At 34.4% G+C, this 21,341-nt stretch overlaps 1 protein-coding gene and 1 non-coding gene across 2 annotated transcripts in view; both read right to left on the bottom strand.

Annotated features, from left to right (window-relative positions):
* The window catches only part of LOC115450836, a 99,881-nt gene that overhangs the window by 49,270 nt on the left and 29,270 nt on the right, over window positions 1–21,341 (bottom strand). Inside the window, exon 2 of the mRNA XM_037443512.1 lies at window positions 670–837. Coding sequence (XP_037299409.1) covers window positions 670–781 — 112 coding nt within the window. The 5' untranslated portion in view covers window positions 782–837. The remainder of the gene's footprint in view (window positions 1–669; window positions 838–21,341) is intronic.
* Window positions 8,984–9,057, bottom strand: Trnat-agu. Its single transcript has one exon. It is a non-coding gene; the product is annotated as a tRNA-Thr (tRNA).

Here is a 21,341-nt window from a genome sequence, read left to right as displayed (position 1 = left end):
AATTGTTTGATTTATATTTCTATTTATGGCATTCTCTTAAGTAATATAAAATTAATCTTGAATATTAACCAAAGGAGTCATTAACTGTATTATTTACAATTTATGACAGTATTCACAAAGTCTTTGAATGAAGTGGGTATTCCTTTTGATTTAGTTGGTTATAAGTCAGACGACTTCTGAAACTTATTCAATTCGAGTGCTCTTGCATTTTACCTAGCGGAGTCGTTTTGAATACGGACTTTTAATGAGTAGAAGCCAATAACTTTTGTATCTCTATATGTACCGTCAGTAAACTGTCAGTTATTACAACTTGTACTTTGAAGAAACTTTTTAATAGTGATAAATTAACTTTGCAGCTCTCTGTTCGTATACAAAATTATTGCATTTATACCATGCGATAAGTATGCTGCTCTCTCCTGTTGGTAAGCGGTACATCCGCCTTCAAATAGTAGCAATATTACAGTACTTTTAATTATAAAGGACTTCGAGGCATTCCACTGCCCTCGTCACCCTGATACAGCCTGTAACCATGCCCAGTAATTACCCTGTCTACAATATCATCGAAACTGGAATACAACAATGCATGCCTGAAGGTAGAAATACACATTGCGATGGTAGCTACCCTGACGGCCCCTTTGAGAGACCTACCAGCGGACTTTAAAATCGTACCATTGTAAACAGAAGCGACGTATATCTTGACAGCGCGCGGTCCAGGCCACTTGTCACTTTGCTGCGTGTGGCCCTGCAGTGCTTGCAGCACCAGAGGCTCGGGAGCGCTCATCGCGCCCCTTCCTCACTTCACCTCACCCCGCACTTAACAAACCAAGCCGCGACATTCTGGAACAAAAAGAGTTTGAGTTTATAAGGGCTATTTTTCCCTAAACAAAAATCTGATTTTAACGCATTTATTTTTTATTAAATATCAGTTCTTAGCGATACTGCGATAAAATAGAAGTAAGAGTGTTCTGTTATTGTTTTGGACCAAACGATAAAGTGGAAACATTGAACCTGGTAAGATACTAGTAAAATGTAATAGATTAACAAAAGATGCCTCGATGATCATACTATAACGACTGACTAACTATAACGCGACTTCCCCAAACGAGCCAACATGTTCAGTATTTCTCTACGGACGAATGTCGTATCTTAACAAAAAATACCATTACCTTATAATCCCCTACCAGCAGAATAATAATCTGCTATACTATGATACAAACTTATGCTATTATTTTGTATTTTTAATCATGCATAACAGATATATTTTATAATTTTATAGACGTTAATTATTAATTCCGCGGTTAATCAGCCGAAATGCCAGACTATAGAGATACTACGTGTTTATCGCAAACTGCCAACTGCAGCAAACTCGTAATATATTTATGGAGTGTACCGGCCGATTAGCTTGTTGATTTACTATGTATTAAATTGCTTTAGAGATTTTGGATACATTATCAATTCAACGAGAACTCGCAAAAATACGTTAGAAAAGTTTCAGTGTTGCATTTCAAAATGTATAATATTATTCCATAAATTAATAAGTAGAGATATTATTTTTTTAATATTTTAGGTACTTTATGAAAATGATAATATACCTAGAATAGCGTCTTGTTGGAGCGAGTAATGATATAGAAGAAAGATATTTATTTTTATCAAATTGGTACGCAAATTGTGTTTATTTGTTAGAGTCATTTGCCTACAAACAAATATTTTTACTTCATCTCAGTACGCTAGAGTTTCAAAAAGTAATCAAATAGAAGAAAGTTTTCCAGAGAACAATAATGAAATTACTTGGTTCTTTGTGGAATTAAATGTAGGAGTGATAGAATACCTTTTAAATTGCATTAAGCACTAATTTGACCTCTAACTTATAAGTTTATTTTATTTATTAGTTAGGTATAATATGTAAATTCTACATTTTATGGAATTATAATAAACTACAGAATCCATAACGCTGTTGACAGCAAGCTGGCCGAGAAACGAGTCGCGGGTTTGCTTCCCACGTTGCGACAAATATAATTTGCCTAACAGAAAGTCTATAAGTACATCCATCCTAATACCTACAAGACTGGACCATTGGTGGCAAGAGAAAATTATACTTTCGATTTCACCTGTTTAATTAATGATAAACAAAAAAAAAACTATTAACAACATTTGGCGTCTATTAGATTGTTAGACAGATTCAGTTTCGTACTACCTTTTTTAGTCAGCACATATCCAATATATTATGCGTATTATACTCATTATATCTCTGCCTATCCCGGCTTCAGCTGTAATGGTATTTAGTGAAAATAAAAATAAATTCCGAAACATCGCGCTGGACTTGCAAGCCATCACTCACGAAACATCTGCTGCCGATCGATGGTCATGTTTATGTATGAAAAGTATTTACATACACTTTGGAGATTGCTAGGATTAGATATGTGGATATCGTAAAACCTGGATAGCTTAGTAAAGAAACCATATTATACTAAAACTCTTTTTTGAAAGTACCAAAAAGTTATCTTGGGATTAAGTTAACTTTATGTCAACCAACCATGAATTTTAAGAAAACAAATAACAATTATCACGAAGACTTAGTCTGAATCATTCTCATTTAAGAAGGAGCACAAATCAAAAGCTATGCACGGTGTCCATTACCGGGGTTTTATTTAATACGAACATATTTAAATACTTTGCTGTATAAAGACAGAAGACAATTATTGACCTCACATTTCTTTACATAAATTATAAATTTATTTGCCAGCCACAGAATATTCCAGAACTTCACCGGATATAAAGGAAAAAATCAATATGTCAAGTACAGAACAACCAACCATGAAGTTTAAAAAAACAATTAACAATTATTACAAAGAATTAGCCCGAATCATTCTCATTCAAGAAGGAGCACAAAGGAGCACAAATCAAAAGCTATGCGAGGTGTCCATTACTGAGGTTTTTATAGTGAAACCCTTGAAGGAATCTGCGAGATTTATAGTCAGCATCTAGTACTGTAAGCCATTGAGCCTCGTTTACAAGATGAATGCTATCGTAACTCCTTTATACGCGCATTTCGCTCTGCCATTATTATGGTATTGTTATTCAGTTCATTGATAATAGAAAATTGATGGGCTTAAGGTTTAATATTCCTTTTGTTGCAAAGGGTAGGCAGCGCAACTAATTTACTAACAGCTCGTCGAGCTTAATTCTATTTCATGATATTATGAAAATTTACATCCGTTGTCTAATGAATGATTTTTTTTGAATTTGTTCATAGAACCAGAGATTATTTCCTATTTAAAACAAATTAGTAAAACCACGTACTACCTACTAAAATATTTACTTCTTTCTCTATAATAATATATTATGTTTAAAGCTGAAGAGTTGGTTTGTTTGAACGGGCTTATCTCAGTAACTACTAAACCGATTTTGAAATTATGTTCACTAATAGGAAGTTTCATGAATGCTATATGCTGCTTTTGTCCCTAAAAAATTTTTTTCATGTAGACGAAGCGGCGAGTAAAAGCTAGAATTACACAAAATAGCGAAGATTTCGCAAAGATGTGATAAAAATATTGTTAATCATACAATTCAAAGTATGTATAATATTTGATACAAAAGCGCTTCGATTACGAAGATTACGTATATTAATACGAGCTCATTTAATATCACGTAAAAATGTTCAGCAAAGGTAAAATTAATAGCATGCGAACTCATTCATTAAATAGCAAAGTTCAAGCTTCGATTACTCGTAGCTCAGTGATTATCGTTACAAAATAGTGTATTTTGATTTCACACAATCCTAAAGTAACATTATAATAAGCCAGGTTGTAGTTGTGATATCATTTGTACCATGAGACTGTAGAATAAAATTATGGTTTGTAATATCTTAAAGGCGCTCATCAGCTGTTAGAATTAACCTTATCTAAGAATACATTTTGGTTAACACCTGCCATCTGACCAAACAGCTGAATGTGAATTTTCATAGAATAAAATGTTACAAAAGTGATTTTATGTAGCCGGTAATATTCTTATTTTAAAAACCTGGTAGTCTGCCATTTTGTTTCGAGTCCGATGTATTAATATTCTCTATATTTTCCACTATTGTTCAAACCAGAAACTAAAAACGAGTACGATTCGAAAACTCCATGTTTTAAAATGTAAAAAAATATAACAAAAAGGAGAATCCAGCGTCATACAGGGCCGGGGTAAAACAGCCGCTTCAAACAAAATACTCGGATGCAGTAATCAAAAACTTGCTTGGCTATCAGCTGGAGCGTTATGGCGGACGGTGATTCTGCTACACGAGCTAGATAAAACGACCACCTTACCGTACTAATTCCTACTAAAGTCGGCATTATAGGGTTGAATTGTGGTAATTAGCCGCAGGGATACCCGTGCAGGGTTCATGACAGCGAAGGGTATTCAGCTTTCATGAATGTTACGTACGTGTAAACGAGTTGATGACACGTTGTGTTTTTTTCTTTAAATATAAGATTGGTTTTACCACGGGTTGGACATTTTTGGGTGTTCGTATACATAGGTTTGTTAGTACATCTAATTGAATTTGAAATTTCACGTATTATTTTTTTGTACTGTAATATAGTTTTCACGTACTACATCAATAAGACATCTGAAATCTATAATTTAGAACAAAAACATCGTAATTTTAAAACATTCTAGATAATATTATTGTAATATACATTCTTCTCCACGTACTACTGCAATAAGACATTTTTTTTTCGCGGGGAAAAAACGCGTTATCGCTACCAACACTTGGAGGGTGAGTGGGATGGTTATGTTGGTATCACCGGCCTTACGGCCCAATGTCAACGCCCATAAATATATAATTTAGAACAAAAAACATATTCAAATCATAATTTTGAGATAACCTAGGTATATAAGAAAAGATTTGCAATAAGAATAACTATTTACAATTTAAATTGGCCGTTAGGTGTGTGGGATTATTCTGGTATTATCGGTCGGATTGCTCAACGAAGCCGCGCTATCGGGGATTGGTCACGGCATCCCAGCTGCATCCTTTATTTTAGTTACTTTGACTAGAATACCTACATTCTAAAATGGTATTTGTATTTTTTGAAACAAGGTTTTATTTTGTACGACTACTGTTAGGGTTTTCCTAATACGAGCACGACAAAGTGCCCTCACTGCACCAGATTTTAAGTTCAGTAGGATCCAATAGAATGTCGACTGACGAGAGATGATTACCCCTCGGCAGTCGACACAATTATGTCGGCCTATTGGAACCGGATGTGCACAGGCTGATCCCGGAACGCGACACACTTACGTGGACAACTTTGACGGGTTTTAACTCTTTGTGTACAGTCGCTATCCGCTAAATATATCCAAACACCAGCAAATTTCTTGTTTTATGTCATTTTAAAGGTAAACGAGAGTTCAATCTTAGTTTCTTTATCACGTTCACTTCTTGGTAACGTTACAAAATGAATAGATAGGTAATTACGAATTAAAAAACACCTGATCTACCACACTCGGAATCTGAAATAAGGGGACATGACCAGCTCTTCAGTTCCCTCTACTCCGCACCGTAATCTCTAACCTTCTAAATAATTTTCTACACATATTCAAAATGTTTTGTGAATCAAAACGTTCGTTATTCACGTAAGCCGTGACCTGATTCCAATGAAAGGGAAGACTCACCCGCATTATGTTGTACGCGTTTGTAATTTTATTTGCACCATTGCACGTGCTGGTTTACAGAGCAAATCATACATAAAATTGAGTGAATGATATTTCTTTTATGGCTTAGTTATTATACAGCGAGCATACTACCGCGTATAATTGACAGAGGGAGAGTAACATTACTTTAAATTGAGGTGTTTTTTTTTTAGCATGAAGATTTTTTTCCTGTGTTTCGGTGGCGTAGTTGTTTATCGCTACGAGGTCCCAGGTCGGGCTGAGTGGTATAGGGGTTTTCCTGCTCAATATCAGCCCGGAGTCTGGAGGTTGTGCTCAATGTGATAATAGATTTGTCCCCTGTCACATCATGGAACACACATTGCGTTGAGGGTTGCCCCGGTTCTACCTCTGTCTACCCTTTTGGGGATAAGAAGTTATGTATGCGTGTGTACCGTCGGTTGGCAAATTCCTTTTTTGATGTTACTTTGTGGTTGTCTTGTACACGTGAATTTGTCTGTGAAGCTTTATATATTTTTTTGTATATTTCTATTCCACGCAATTAGCAAAATGCAGCAAAATGTTATGGTTATTACCAGTGCTAACATGTAATATCTCGTGACGGTTGAATATTACTACATAAAACAGTACACTAAATCGTCTAGTTTAATGCCTAAATAAATTATACAATAGTATACTTAGTTTATGATATAAAAAAAGTTGAAACATTTTAAGTATGAATTTACGCGCGATAATATCCAATTTAATGTATAAGTTAACTGCTCCGAAATAAGAACGACGCAGAAAAACATCGTATCCGAAAAAATCAACACTCAAATATCTTAAGCAGTGGGTCAAAGAAAACAAATAAAAAAGCTCATCTATTACGTCAATGACATGAAAATCGCTACGATGGAAGCAACGAAAACATAGACACTTACATTTTATTCTAGTTTTACTAGGTTATCTGCAGCTGTTGACTTTACCGAAACGTGTTCTAGGTTACGAAAATAATGCTGCATTATGCATGGTCGTGTTGATGTATTGTTATATGGGCCAGGAAGAATCGTACAAAGAAATCAGCTGCCCAATAAACTAGTATTTGAAGAAATTTGGCTATTTCGATGTCTTTATAGTACATTCTATAAATATTTGTCGTTACTAGTTTTTTTCTTTATTATATAATATTATGATTCCCCACAAATCTATATCACCAGGGTGGTCCTCTTCGACGCATGCGAAAGGGCCCGAAAGTATCGCGAGGTAATCCACCAAATTACATACAGAAACCACGACTAGCCGTCGTCAAGCTAATTAACAGTCGTCAGAAATAAGTCGGATCTAACTAAATGTATAATAACTGGCAAACAACTTGATCCCACTATTGCGTCTTGTTATTTTTTGTACGTTTAAAGCTACCCAAAAAAAAAAACCCACCATGCGGTGGTGTGCTCAAGTTGTTTGCCGGCTATCATACGTAAGCTGAACTAGTTATCATAACTAAGAAGCTATTATACGAACGGCAAAGGGTGACATTTTTCGAAAGGAAACCCGACAACATATAGGTAATATGCATGAACGCGGTCTGCAAATCATTTTAATGATATTTAGATTTTACATAAATTACGAATCGGAAGCTGGCAGAATCAAATTATATGCACCTTTACAACATGATATAGTTAGTTTTTACCCTACAGGTACTTCCTTAGATACAATTTCAATAGTTACCGTTTTCACCGCCCAACAATATCTTCTGAATAATATTCGGCGCAAGGAAATGAGCACATCGCAATTTCAAGATCGATATGCGTACAAACAACGCACCTGTGGCGTGGATTATATCACACATCTTAAATTTCTCACGCTCATTGTAATATGTTTATGGGACTCCTATCCATTAAGTTCGCGTTTCTCAAATATATGTATGCAGAATTGTAAGTGATGTTAAAATTGAGTAAATTTGATAAGTATAAATTATTTTTTTATTCGTCTATATTTTTAATAAAAGTGTAATGTATGTTGTAAAAAACCTAGTTACACCTATAAATAAAATTATTTAAAAAAAATTGTGCCAATAGATGACGTAAATTTTTCACAAAAGTTGCGTCATCAGAGCGCTTCCATATTATTGTGGAAATGTTGTCAGGGCCATGGCAGATCAAGCATATACTATATGGTCAACTCTATGAATTTCCTCAACGTCATGAAACATATTTTGCTATCTGAGATTTTTATTGAACGACCAAAGTTATCTACATAGTAATTCCTTTTGTAATGTGTGTAACATCCAGGTCAATGCCCATCGTCGGGCCATAAATATATAGGCCAAGGCGAAAATTAGGACGTAGAAATATTCACCGACTTCCATACTAATATATTTTATGTTTATATTGTTTACTAGGATGTTCATAGCCATAAAATTTATTAAAGCAACATGTTTAAGCCAATAAATGCTTTCCAATAAGTAAAATAAATCGCTATCGCTTCAAAAATTATTCGCATTGCATTTCGATATCCCAATGATAATTTCATTTAATGTAATTATCTTGGTTGAACATAATTACCGTTCGAAATGTTATGAGCCGCGTTGCGCGTGAAATTAATTGTGAATCGCAATGAGACATGTTTGTATTCCATTGTAAATATCCAATTAATGTGTATTATTTTAATTGGAGTTAAAAGAAGGAATGAAAACTGAATAAAATTTATATGAACACCTGACTAATATTCTGTTGTTGCATATCCGAATTTAGCATGAATTCTGAAGTCACCAAATACGGTTTTTTTCCATAAATAGACCACCTTTGTCTGGGGCCCCGTCTTAAGTAATAACAAGTTTTTTGATGCCCAAAAGTCGCGCTCTCAACCCAGCTTGTTTTTATAGTCTAGGAACAAGTTTGAAGTAATCAAAAAAGTTGTAAAACTGCGGTATTTCAAGAAGATAGTAGAGTTTTGCATGTAAAAGACAACATGATACTCAGATCTTCCAATATGCTGAGTTTATAACTAGTGCCTCGAAGGCAATAAAATGGAAGTTCAAGTTTTATATCACGAGATACTGTGGTATGTCAGGTTACTAATTCATCAGTTACTCGGTGGTATTTGGCTTCGATCCAAATTTCCGCCACTGCTTTGCACACAAAGCGGGTTCTAATGAGGTAGGGAGTCTATATTGCAGGTAAAGTTACCTTAGCAGATAAATTTTACATCAAATCGTAAATGCTATTCATTTTCGAAATGGTTTGTCACGTGTTAGTTATATTTGTATTAATGTTTCCTTCATTTGATTAGTTATAGAACAAAATGGCTACTAAAAGTTTAAATATATAATGATTCAAAAAATACCCTCAGGCCCCGGCGAGATTCGAACTCACGATCTCCTGTTTACTAGACAGGCGCTTTAACCAACTAAGCCACGGCGCCGATAAGCAGCATTTCGAATTTTTATACTATATGGAAATTTATGGGAAAATTTAATTTTCCCAGTATATTTTGATCACTTTCCATACATCTACAGTTTCGTGCCTAAGCCAGAATCGACAGCATATACTATGTTCAGCCGAAATCATATACAAACAAAAGCGAAGGGGAACACAATTTAATAATTCAATATCGGTATTTTACAGGGAAATTGATCGAAAAATTTCAATGAAACGCACGTGTTCCCAGCCAAAATGACTTTGTGGCTGTTCAGGGCCCTTATTCTGTATGGTAGTGTAAACGCGTAACGCGACCGTGTCATGTTATCTTCGAGAAATGTGCGTGGAATGGTATTCTGTAAGCCAAATTTCTATAGTCCTAAACATGATGCGTTGTGTTACGTGCTTGTTACGCACTGTTCAAATAACGTGCGGGATAGAGAATAAGGCCCCTGGTGTCAATTAATCTGCGTTGTAGCTTCGTTTGGAGCGGCTGTGTAGCTAGATTTAATTAAATTCTGTACATAGCGTACGTGGAAATGACGTCATCGGTGCACAACAAAACCTTTTTCGCCGTCGCCCGTAATCCGATGTTATGCCACGCAATATAGGGAGCTTTGTCGGATTACATTTTGTATTGTTGAAAATTAAAGGAAAATTACCGCGGTGCTGTGTTTTCTTTTATATTTGGGTTTATTAGAAAATTTTGTATAAAGTTTGATATAAATAAAGCTTACGCACTAACAACAATATTACGTATAAGAGAAGTTACATAATATGAATTCTTAATAAAGTAAGAAATAAAAATATCGGTGATTAACATAACTTGAATTGTTTGGTTAACACGTTACTTGACGCAAGAGAGTAAAAAAGATACGTCACTGGTACCAATTAAATGTAAATATAGAAAAAGGGCCAAGTAAAGCAAGAAAGAAAATGATTAAACGGGATACCGGTACATCATTAATTTCGAAAATCTAAAATACACGCGCACATTGTAATATTTTGTGAATAAATAACCGAATATAAAGCAGCCTAAAAATATTGCATTATTAATAACAAAAGGCCCCTCCGTACGTATTCGACGGAATTGTGAGTTCGCTCGCGTATCCACTGAAAAATGCAGCGAGGCCCCAAATCTTTTCAAATATCTTTTTCAGTGGAAAAAGTTTCAGTTACAGGAAAACGAAACGGAGTCACGCCATGAAAGCCGCGGCGTCCTGTTTTTCTTATTACTAATGGTTTACTATAAAAGATTGGGAAAACAGGACCCTGTGTTTTTGGTGAACGTTATCGTTACATTTTGTTTAGTTTGTATTTATATATTATAGATTTAATGTGAAGATATTTCGATGTTTGTAAGGAATAAATGCAGTATCTGCAGAAACTGATTTGGATTGGAAAGTATAATGGGAGTTTTATTTCAAGAATAGATTTTCAAGCAAGCGCAGCCACGGGAAATACCCGGTTTATTATATAATTTAAAAAAAAGCTGTTGCTCGGTCATGTTGGCCTTTCCCCTTATAAAAGTCCCTAATTTGCTGTAGCAATTTATAGGGCCGCCTGAACGACACCAGCACCATTTATTTAAAAAAAATATAAGAATTCCATTATTTCCTATAGGAAAAAAAATACAGGGATAAAAAATAGCCTATGTATCAACCCAGGACATGATCTACCTACGTGCCAAATTTCATCCAAACCCATTCAGCCATCTGCGTTTACTTTTAGCAAACATCCAAACATTTTCACAAACTTTTGCATTTATATATAAGATAGTAGGGTTGTTTAAAATTGTCAGGAACATAGAAATCTAGCCTTAACTATGCTGGAATGTTTCCACCACTACGGCATGGCGAGAGCTGGAAATCAGATTAACTAAATTGTACAAAGGGAACAAAGCGTTTCAATTCAATTTTACGTGTAGTCAGATTTTTCCTGTATGCATGGCGTAATTGTATTAAAAAACCTTGTATAGGAAGAAATGTAGATTAAGTGGCGAAAATATTTTTTTGTGAAATTCAACTGTATTACCGTTTCAGGTGTATTCACATATTTTTGCTGTATTTTAAGAGCCAGTAAATTTGTGCTGTAAAGCTATGTTTTGTGGCTATACGACATTGTACCTTTATTTTATTACATCAAGAGTATTCCTATGCATGATGGTAGACGATACGACCACCTATACCAAACCAAACACAAACACCATATAGAACTATAAGTTACAAAGCACAACGTAGCACTTTACGACGATAGCCCTGAGACATAAGATGTTAACACCCGTACTCAAAATCAATGCTATGAGGACCTATGGAGGAGGAGTGCACCCGATCGCATAGTGTCGGAATTTTCATAGTTTTCTTTTGCTTTCGTCAGCTTTATTTATCTGACAGTCAATTGAAATAAAGTTGATTTCTTATGTTTAAGCGAATGTTAGACATTTAAATTAAACTATTTTACGGATTTTATCGTGGTTTTAATATTTTACATTTCTCCCGACGTTTCGAGGACTTTGCCAGCCTTCATATTCCCCCCGTGACCATGAAGGCTGCAAAGTCCTCGAAACGTCGGGAGAAAAGTAAAATATTAAAACCGCTATAAAATCAATGAAATAAATTTGTATTTCAATATAAATTAATCACAGTGCCCCTATGTTTACGCACTACGAAGGCCGTTTTACCGAAGCACGGAGAAACAGACTTATTATCACAGCATCGCGCTGTACTTGGCTAAGTAAGTTTGTAAATGCGTTCGAGCGCACTGTGCCTTTTCATAGTATTGTTTGAGGATCCGGGTGTTTAATAATTCCCAGTAAATCCTTCCAGAATCTCTTTTCATCCTTGTCATTCACCGAATTCAATTACAATATTTAAATTTTCAACCCTTCCATGCAGTCGGTTAAAACACCAGGCAGTTAATTTTTACAATACACATTATCGTAGGATCGCGTGCGTGGAACTACTGAGTCAGCCTAATGGTTCTAACCCGTCATGGCTAGAAAGTACAAAGGTTTTAATAACAGTTTCTGTATTGTAACTATCGGGCGATGCCCACGTATGAAGGACATGGTTGTAAATAATACGTTATGTAATAGTTTTGTATTTTGATTGTCTACTAGCTGTTGTCAAGTCTCCGTTCAAGTGAAAAAGTTTTTCCAGGATAAAACTCCCGGTTAATTTTTTGGGATAAAATGGAACCTATATTTTAAGTAAGACTTCTAGCAAAACATCGGTGAAAACTGCATTTAATATTATGCAGTAGTTTTTAAGTTCATGCGTGTACAAAGATATAGAGAGACAGACGGAGAAATGTTCAAGAAATTGTTATTTTGACTTCTGTTGTTCTAATAAAAACCCCCATATGATTTTTTCTTCAATATCTATAATGCGTGTACAGTGCCTGTTACAATTGTATTATGATATATATATAGATGGTGGCACTTAATGTGAATTTGTATCCAAATGGAGGAACCGGCAGATTTTTTTTTTATAACGTAACAAAATTAATTACGCATTCTGGAATATAGGAACACTATTACAGTGGATGAAAACAATTTAAGCTACTATCTACAATCCAATATAACTACAGTTAATATTAAAGTCAGTTTACACACGCTCAGTTTTATCACCAGTGAAATTATTTTATAACGTGTGTAGCCCGCATAAGTTAAAAAAAAATTATGTGGACCAAATTTAAAATTCGAACCTTTTTATCGTTACGATAAAGCTGAAGGATTAATGTCTGGCAACGTAAAACAAAAAATAATACAAAACTTTTCTGTTTTAACTTAAAATGTATACATAACAACACATTGGTTTGGTAATACTTGTAAAACAGAGCTCTTGGCTATATATTATGTGATAAGAAATTCAAAGTTAAACTGTATTTATTAAAATAATTTGTCAGGGGTATCGCACACTGAGATACGTGTTATCGCATCGTAAATATACTTATAATATTATCTTAAAAAAAAACAAATAATAAAACAGATTTTGCCTTTATGCCTAGTTATTTACAAAAAAATTACCAACAATTTAACTATTTTAACTTTCTCGTGTAGAGTTCCGTTATCTTAAATAATTATCATTAAATATTTTTCAGTAAATATAATATAGTTGAATAAATATCCAGAAACGGTTATGAGACTTTGCTTCTTCTATAATTGCGACAAAAGCATCTCCCACATTGGATAATATTTCTATCCTTTATGATGCTACTCTCCTTATGTGCAATTACCTTTATATTCCAGGCTTATCAGTTCCAACAATGGCTTTTATACACGCTCTATGCAATAAGCTTATGGTTTAATATAATAATGAATAGCAAGCCTTTGTGTATATCGGTAATTAACTTAGGTATGAAAGAGCTTCAATAATGTTGACAGGTTATTTTTGAGTATTTACATAAAGTATAATGATTTTATATTTTTATTTTATTTTGATAGGAATAATTGAAAAACTAGGTACGCTATTAATTTAAATGTCAACTTGAATTGGATCATTCCCAAATCCCAACGGTCATTAACAACACGTGGTTAAGTTTACGTTTGGCTATAATATTTTTATCTGAATATAATAAAATATATTTACTAAAGTATATTAATTTAAAAATTATATTAAAAATATGAACGCAATAAAACGTCTAAATTACTTCAAAATAAAAGCGACAATAAGACTACGAAACCAAACAAAAGAAAGTCGTAACCCATTTCTTAACTTTTACAATACCAACATCGTAACTCCATAAATAATACCGATAGGTCCCTTCGTCACGAAACACAGGGCGGAAAGGAAATTGTTGAATTATTTACGTGATGTACTAATTTGTGGGCGGCGATCGCGTGCGCCGTCAATGGTATTTAACCGTGAAATATAACGGTTAATGATCTGGCCTACCTGTTTGGGGTACTTTATAACCGGCATAAACTCCGCTTCCATTTGCAAGAGGGATTGATCAACTTTTTTAATTTTTATATCGTTATGATGTTGATTTAAGAACATTTTTCAGATTCGCTTGAAGATACATCAAGGCTTAATAAGATTAAAATAAAGGTGATTTTTCTGACATATAATTCAATGTTCATGCCTTTTAGTTTATAAGGAGTAAACAGACATAATTAGGACACGAATCTTCGCCAAGCTTATATCTCCATGATACCATAGAAGGCGTTGCTGTAATGTTGTCATCAAAAAAGAATAAAAATATTTGTGTTATTTTTTAGGGTTACTCACTAGCAAACAACAAATATAGCCTTTATACTTCCTTGAAAGTGGAACAGCAAAATAGGTCTCCATAAAGTGCGGCCTGATAGTCCGTATAACGAAGTTTAAGTCACGCCATGCGAGTTATTTCTTGTTTTGACGGACTAACTTTCCCCATAACACGAATTATATGCAATAAACTGGTAGAAGAAAACCTTACCTATATATCTATAATAATATAAACAACTCTATCATGTTCTGAATTCACGGAAAGTTCACTTAAAATATGAAAACCTATATATACCGTTGAGTTTCGAGAAATCAGAGCGACTTTATTCTATACTAAATCTACACATTCCCTGTAATATAGAAAACTCATACAGATTCCCTATACTGTTTAAGACAAGAACATAGCAAAATTTCCATTAAAAGTTGCGTGAAAGATTCAAATTCGAAAGTCGTTACCGGGCTGTTGGTACAAGGGGTCATTAGGCAAGCCCGGGCATACCTGTTGCGGACATATCGATCCGTTTTACTACCCGCAGCCGTTTTTACGCCTTCCCCGGTCGGGGGATATTACCGGCAATGTTGGAGTGTAAAAATATGTTTATTCTACTCGTAAAGGTAACATAATTTTCGGATATTAGTGCAGTTAGATATAAATGGAAGAGGCAGGGAGGCCTACGGAACTGGAATAATGGCTGATATGTAAAGAAAAGTCAAGCATTTTTATCAGTATGGCCTATGAACTAGTTAGGCTAATAAGGCTTTAGAATATCTATCAAAGTATTTATTCAAATAGAATATGACGACATAAAACATGAAACTGAGAAATTCTTTAAAACTAATTATATTTTTTTTTGTTGGTGATTCCGTATTCAAGAAATCAAGAGTACAATTTTAGCAGAGTATTTGCGTCGCTAACAACCAGTATTTTTCTCGTAGTTTCATATTTATGAACAGGTTTTAATGCTACAAGTTCTTAAATTATCTCTATACAATAATCTTGAATTTTTCACAAATATAGATAATTTGAATAATAAAAAATATAACCTAACAAAACATAACTTATATTACGTACAATAATTTACGTCCAATCACCGCTCGTTTACATTTAATAGTGGAACACCGTAGCCATAATATAAGCAATTATAATGATTAGTTGGCATTACATTGAAGTTAGTTCCCGAAGTTGAAACTTGTATTAATGGTGGTGAGAATCCAATTTATCTTCACCCGGTACGGTTACGCGCCTAAATGATCATAAAACTAAACTAAAGTTGCGTCGTCAATTATTTTTGATATCCAGATTTTTATCACAAATGCCCCTATAATAATGCTACGTAAATTCATACTCCACGTAGGTTTTTTCGCTTTTTTATATATAGGTAATAGTGATAATGACCTGAATAAAATTAGAGATACATCAGTTTATAATGTCCCGCTTAAATATTTTTCGTAAGATTTTTAGCCTCATTCAAAGAGAATTATAATATATATGGAAAGCCTCATTGAATGACGAGATGATTGTGTGATAGTTAAAGTTGCGTTTACCGAGAAACAGTAGCAACATTACCCAGAACTTATAATTACAGAGTTTTGGATTGCGTTAAATGGCGCTCATTATCCTAAAGTATTAGATGTTAAGGTCGCTTATTGCTTACTAATTATTCCATCGAAAATTTAAATCAGCACTGTGATTTGGAGATAGAAATAGAAACTGCGGTTTTACTTACCAAATAATACATAATATAACAATATTAGCCCTGTATTATATACTGTCTGTCACGGGCACAGGCCTCCTTTACTTCTGAGAGGGATTAGGCCTTAGTTCACCGCACGGCTTAGTGCGGATTGATGTTCACACACCTTCAAAATTCCTATAGAGATTTTCTCAGATATGCAGATTTCCTCACGCTATTTTCCTTTATCATTAAAGGAAAAGATAACTCATTAAGAATACTTTATACCTTTAACTTTTTTTAATTAAAAAAAAGTTAAAGGTGTGTACTTATTAGTAGACTACAATAGGATGCATGAAAACAACCAACATATTCTCATACTCGCATTGGAGGGACCAATGTAAATTTAAAGTAATCCAAGAAAATCCTTCATCAACAAACTTATTTCACAATGTAGAGTAAGCCCGCGGCTTTGTGTCTTTATAAATTGTTCAGTTAGAGTAACTATGTGATTTCATTCTATCGTGGACTAGGGTATAATTTATTTTGCCTTCCACTGCGACAAAGTTTTGTCTAGCACCTAATTCGTAAAAGTGGGTCATTAGGAGCCGTCTATTTTCGCCCTTATTGAACGAACTTAAAATAGTATGAATGATATTCAAATGGCTCCGATATGCTTAGTATTTGATGAAGATATTTCACAATTTGATTTATATTGTATTTTAAGATAAATTAAATTCTGGGTACAAAATATCCCAGCTAAACACGAAAAGGTTTATGTGGATTAAGAAATCTGGAATTTGAAACCTTATATCAATATATTAGTTAAACGATACGAGGCTTTTGTATTACTGCATAGTGAGTGGCATTTCGGGATCAGTCAATGTTTATTCATTAAAACAAGCCTATTAAATGCTGGACACTGTTGAAAGACGCAACGTCTCTAATTTTTAGTCATTTTATTTATATCATGCTGCTAGACTGCCTCGGTGGCGTAGTTGTATTGCATGTCCGGTACAATAGCGCTCTGAGGTCCTGGGTTCGAATCCCGGGTCGGGCAAAGTGATATTTGGGTTTTTCTGCTCAGTATCAGCCCGGAGTCTGGAATTTGTGCCCGATGTGGCGATAGGCTCGCTCCCTATCACATCATGGGACGGAACATACTTGGCGAAAAGTGGGTGCCCTAGTTGCGCCTCTGCATACCCCTTCGGGGATAAATGCGTGATGTTATGTATGTATGTATTTATATCATTATTTTGTACTTACCACCAGGTACCGAGAAGACACATTGCTTTGTTACCATATAAAAGTAGGGTCTTTATTTCAAGAGTTATCGAAAAGCCGTCCTATTAAATTTCCTAAACGTAACGGCATGTTATTGTAACCTATGAGATTTTAGATAGCTTCATGTTACATTATTCCAGGAATGAATTGCTATCAAGTGTGGTTTATTAAGCTTCTTTGTAATACTAGAATATTTGAACATTTTGTAAAATATTGGGATACATTCAAACATATTATAATATTACCTATGGTGTAAGGTGTATTATGCAAAACATGTATATCAAAGTATAATTCAAAAATAGAATTAAAAAAAAATGTTTTAAATAATATTATATGTTGTATGATGTCAGTTCAGTTCTAAAGCTCTATAAATTGCAAGTTGTAAATAATATTGCTACTATTTATAAACCGTCGTGGCACCTAACAACAAGCGAAGGAGTTGTTCATCATTTAGATGTATAAAATTATATACACGAGGTGTGCACGCCGCCTAAGCGCCGGGATTATGGGCGGTTTATGAATTTTACGCACACCCTCTTTTCAGGCGACACAAAATAAACACAATGCTGTAAAGGTTGCTCCACCCGGGTTTGCGGCACGTAAATTTTTACCTTAAACGCTTGAAGGACTGTGAACAAAAAATGTTAAATGGGAGCGTTTTTGTTACTCGAGTTTTGTGTAACGGGAATTTAGAACATCATTTTTGTCGCAATGTACGATGACGATACGTTTGTTTAGTAATTTTAGAGCTTACCTCATAAGGGATCCTTATAAGGTAACTTTGTTGTCCGTCGGCCTGTCAAGACGCTGTATGGTATAGCATAGGTTAATGTCATATGTCTTACAGTACATGTAAAGGAAAATCTCTGAATCCGTAAATATGCATTTTCTTAACATAAACAAAGTACATTTGCTATTACAACCTTATTACTTGCGGTTGGTACAGTAACAGAGTATAGGAATTGAACGGCAAAGTTAAGTTTGTCAAGTTTGGATTTACATACCTTACGTATGTTTTTCTAAAATATGGTGGCTTCTGCATAGCACCCATTTGCGTTTTGTGACTATAATTCGGACATATAGGCATACGAACAGTCATTATGCTACAAAAATTGAGGGTGCGTCGCATTGTTTAAAGAACGGGCGCGGTGATTACGGAGAGTTAGGTGAACAAACTAACTGAGTGCCCGACACACATCAAAACTTCACATTAGTGAATGTCACATACAAAAGTGTTTATTGAACTACAATGAACTTCATCTTGTTAATTGGTACTTGATAGTTATCATCATCTATTCCTCAATAGTGGCGACCACCTTTACGCCACCTTTACGCTAAATTACAATAAAATATAAAATGTATTGTATATGGTGACTTTACTTAATGTAATAAATATTTCCATTCACTCATTCGAACACCCAGTAAGACCGGTGAAACCAACATAACCGTTCCACTGAACCCCAAGTGGTGGAAGCGATAAGGCGTTATTTCCGCGCGAGAAAAAAAAGGGTTGAATACGGTGACATTTTCCATCATTACATAACTTCTGTAACATGCATGTAACCTGTATACGCATATAAATGATTTGATTTAATATAATGGTAGCTTATAAGCAAACAATAAATATACAGAATTTTTTGCATTCGTATAAATTGCAAATATTTTATGTTTGAAAAATAAAATTGCGACTTTTTACCTGTTCATTGAAAGAACTGAAACGTGACGGCTGCGTTTGTCGTCAGATCTTTCAGTGAATGTCAAATTTTCGTTCGATTTTTATCTCACATTGCAGACCATTGTTTTGTGATTTCAATAGTAATATTATTTTTTTCATTAAATATGAGGTCAACAACTCAAATGCCACGTGACCAAATCTTTTCGCGCGGTATTCTGAATCAATAATATGTATTTCTTTTTCTATTATTAGGTACTGTTTCTCAAGCAAAATGTAAGGGGTATAAATTAAACATGTTTTACTTTTAAAATACTTTTTCGAAAAACTGTCGCTAAATACTCGCCCTGGTTAAACATTTGAATGACTACTCAAGGCTAAACATCGTAGTTTTATGGCGCTCTGGAAATCACAGTCTTGTACAATATTACTATCTCTTACGTTTATTTCCATATATAAAATTAATAAATTTACGTCAAAAAACAAAATTCAATTACGCTAAATGGTTTTAAAATGTTTTACTGTAAGCGCCAAACTACGCTATCGCGCCAACAAAACCGTTTTACCAAGTAATTCATTCTTGATGCCTATTGCCTACACTTATATTTTTCTTAACAAAGGAGATTGCATGTCGATTTCCTATTCATACGTTTTCGACGTCCTGATCATTATTTCCCGTTCGTTGCCCTCGATTCGATACGATAAATAATAGCTTGACTCATCCCTATGATTCGTGTATTTATTAGGACAAATAAACAGTAAATCTTTGGGAGTGGCAATATATAACACTTATGCAATCAACTGTCGATGTTTTGGCTGCGGAAATTGTATCGATGCTTTTTAAATATAATATTTCGTGATCCGTGACACGATACCTGCGTGGGATTTTTTGATAATATTACATGCGTAATCCATCGATATTTGTGTAACGATATCAGGCACCCAATACCGTATTTATATAATATCGCATTTTTAGAATTACAATGACGCAAGTGCAAAAAAAAGACATTTATCTAACTTTATAATCCACAACATTTGAAAAGTGCAAACTATGACTTTCAATAATTACACGAAAGTCGATGTTGCCTTGCGATATAATCGATTACGTAGTATATGTCAATTATATACTGGGCATGTTCCATTGCTGGGCACAGGCCTCCTCTGCTACTGTGAGGGATTAGGCCACCACACTGGCCTAGTGAGGATTGGTAGACATCACACACTTTCAAAATTCCTAAAGAGAACTTCTCAGTTGTGCAGGTTTCCTAACGACGTTTTCCTTCACCGCTATACCGTATATACCAAGATTGTATAATGAACGTGCGAATCCAATAACGGTAAAACAGACATATTGAAGTTCAATCGCCCTGACTTTACGAGAAACCTTTTTAATGACTGATCAAAAGAGGACAAAAGCCTTATAATCCGTAGCGTAGTTAGCCATAGAGTGGCCGTATATCAAAATTAGTTGGGAGCCCTTATGGCATTGCTCAATTTTGGGCGGCCGTTTACGTAGGGCCTAAGAGAAGCCCCTGAAACTTATGGATCCCGTATTATTAATACAGCTGTCAGGTAGCAGCTACGCCCCTAGTTTATATGTATACTTTACTAATTGAATGTTAGTATATTGTATTCTGATTAGATAAATGTATAGTCTCGTGAAATCAAGTTTACACATAAACCGTTTTTGCACTGTTTGCACAATATTATATCATATTTAGGAATTTCTAAACTTTATTTTACGCTTGCACCTTAAGTTTGATTGATACACACTTCTATTTAAACATTAACTTAGTCATAACAAACAAAATATGCAGAACCAATAAATGGAAGCAGCGTCGAATCGATCACTACTATGTTACAAATTCATAGCTCGTACTGCGTGATGAATAATAATACAGCAATGTGGACCTTAAACGTGATCTTTATTCTATTGGATTGTTGATGTGTAAGGGCATATACACACAGCATTCACACACTTAACAGGTCACGTGTTAAGTGCCTCAAGAACTTCCTCAAAGATTGTTTGCATTTAGATCAATATATAATAACTGCTGTGTACTGATTATTTTAAGTTGTTTAAAAAATCTTTGAATATATCTCTTGATACTTTGTAAATCGCCTAGAAAAGTGATAAAAATTTTTAGGGAAAAAGTGGCTGTTTTATTTTTTCCCCGGATAAAATGGACCTTATATTTTAAGTTAGACCTCTAGCAATATATCGGAATTTTGCGTAATGCGTAAAATATAGAAAAACCATTTTACAAACTATTGTTTAGGCTTCTGTGGCTTTAATAAAGACCGCCTATATTACTTTTTATTTAATACCTATTTTGTTCGTCATTAACATCACCCTATTACAATCGTACTACATGTACCTATACCTAGATGTCTATTTGAATATGCGTAATAGTAAAGAATCACTAATATTTGTATGCACCCTAAAAAT

This window comes from Manduca sexta, chromosome 26 (assembly GCF_014839805.1).
Source record: "Manduca sexta isolate Smith_Timp_Sample1 chromosome 26, JHU_Msex_v1.0, whole genome shotgun sequence".
Classification (NCBI taxonomy): Eukaryota; Metazoa; Arthropoda; class Insecta; order Lepidoptera; family Sphingidae; genus Manduca; species Manduca sexta.
Note: the sequence above shows the minus strand (reverse complement) of the source record. Positions and strands in the feature narration are given on the sequence as shown.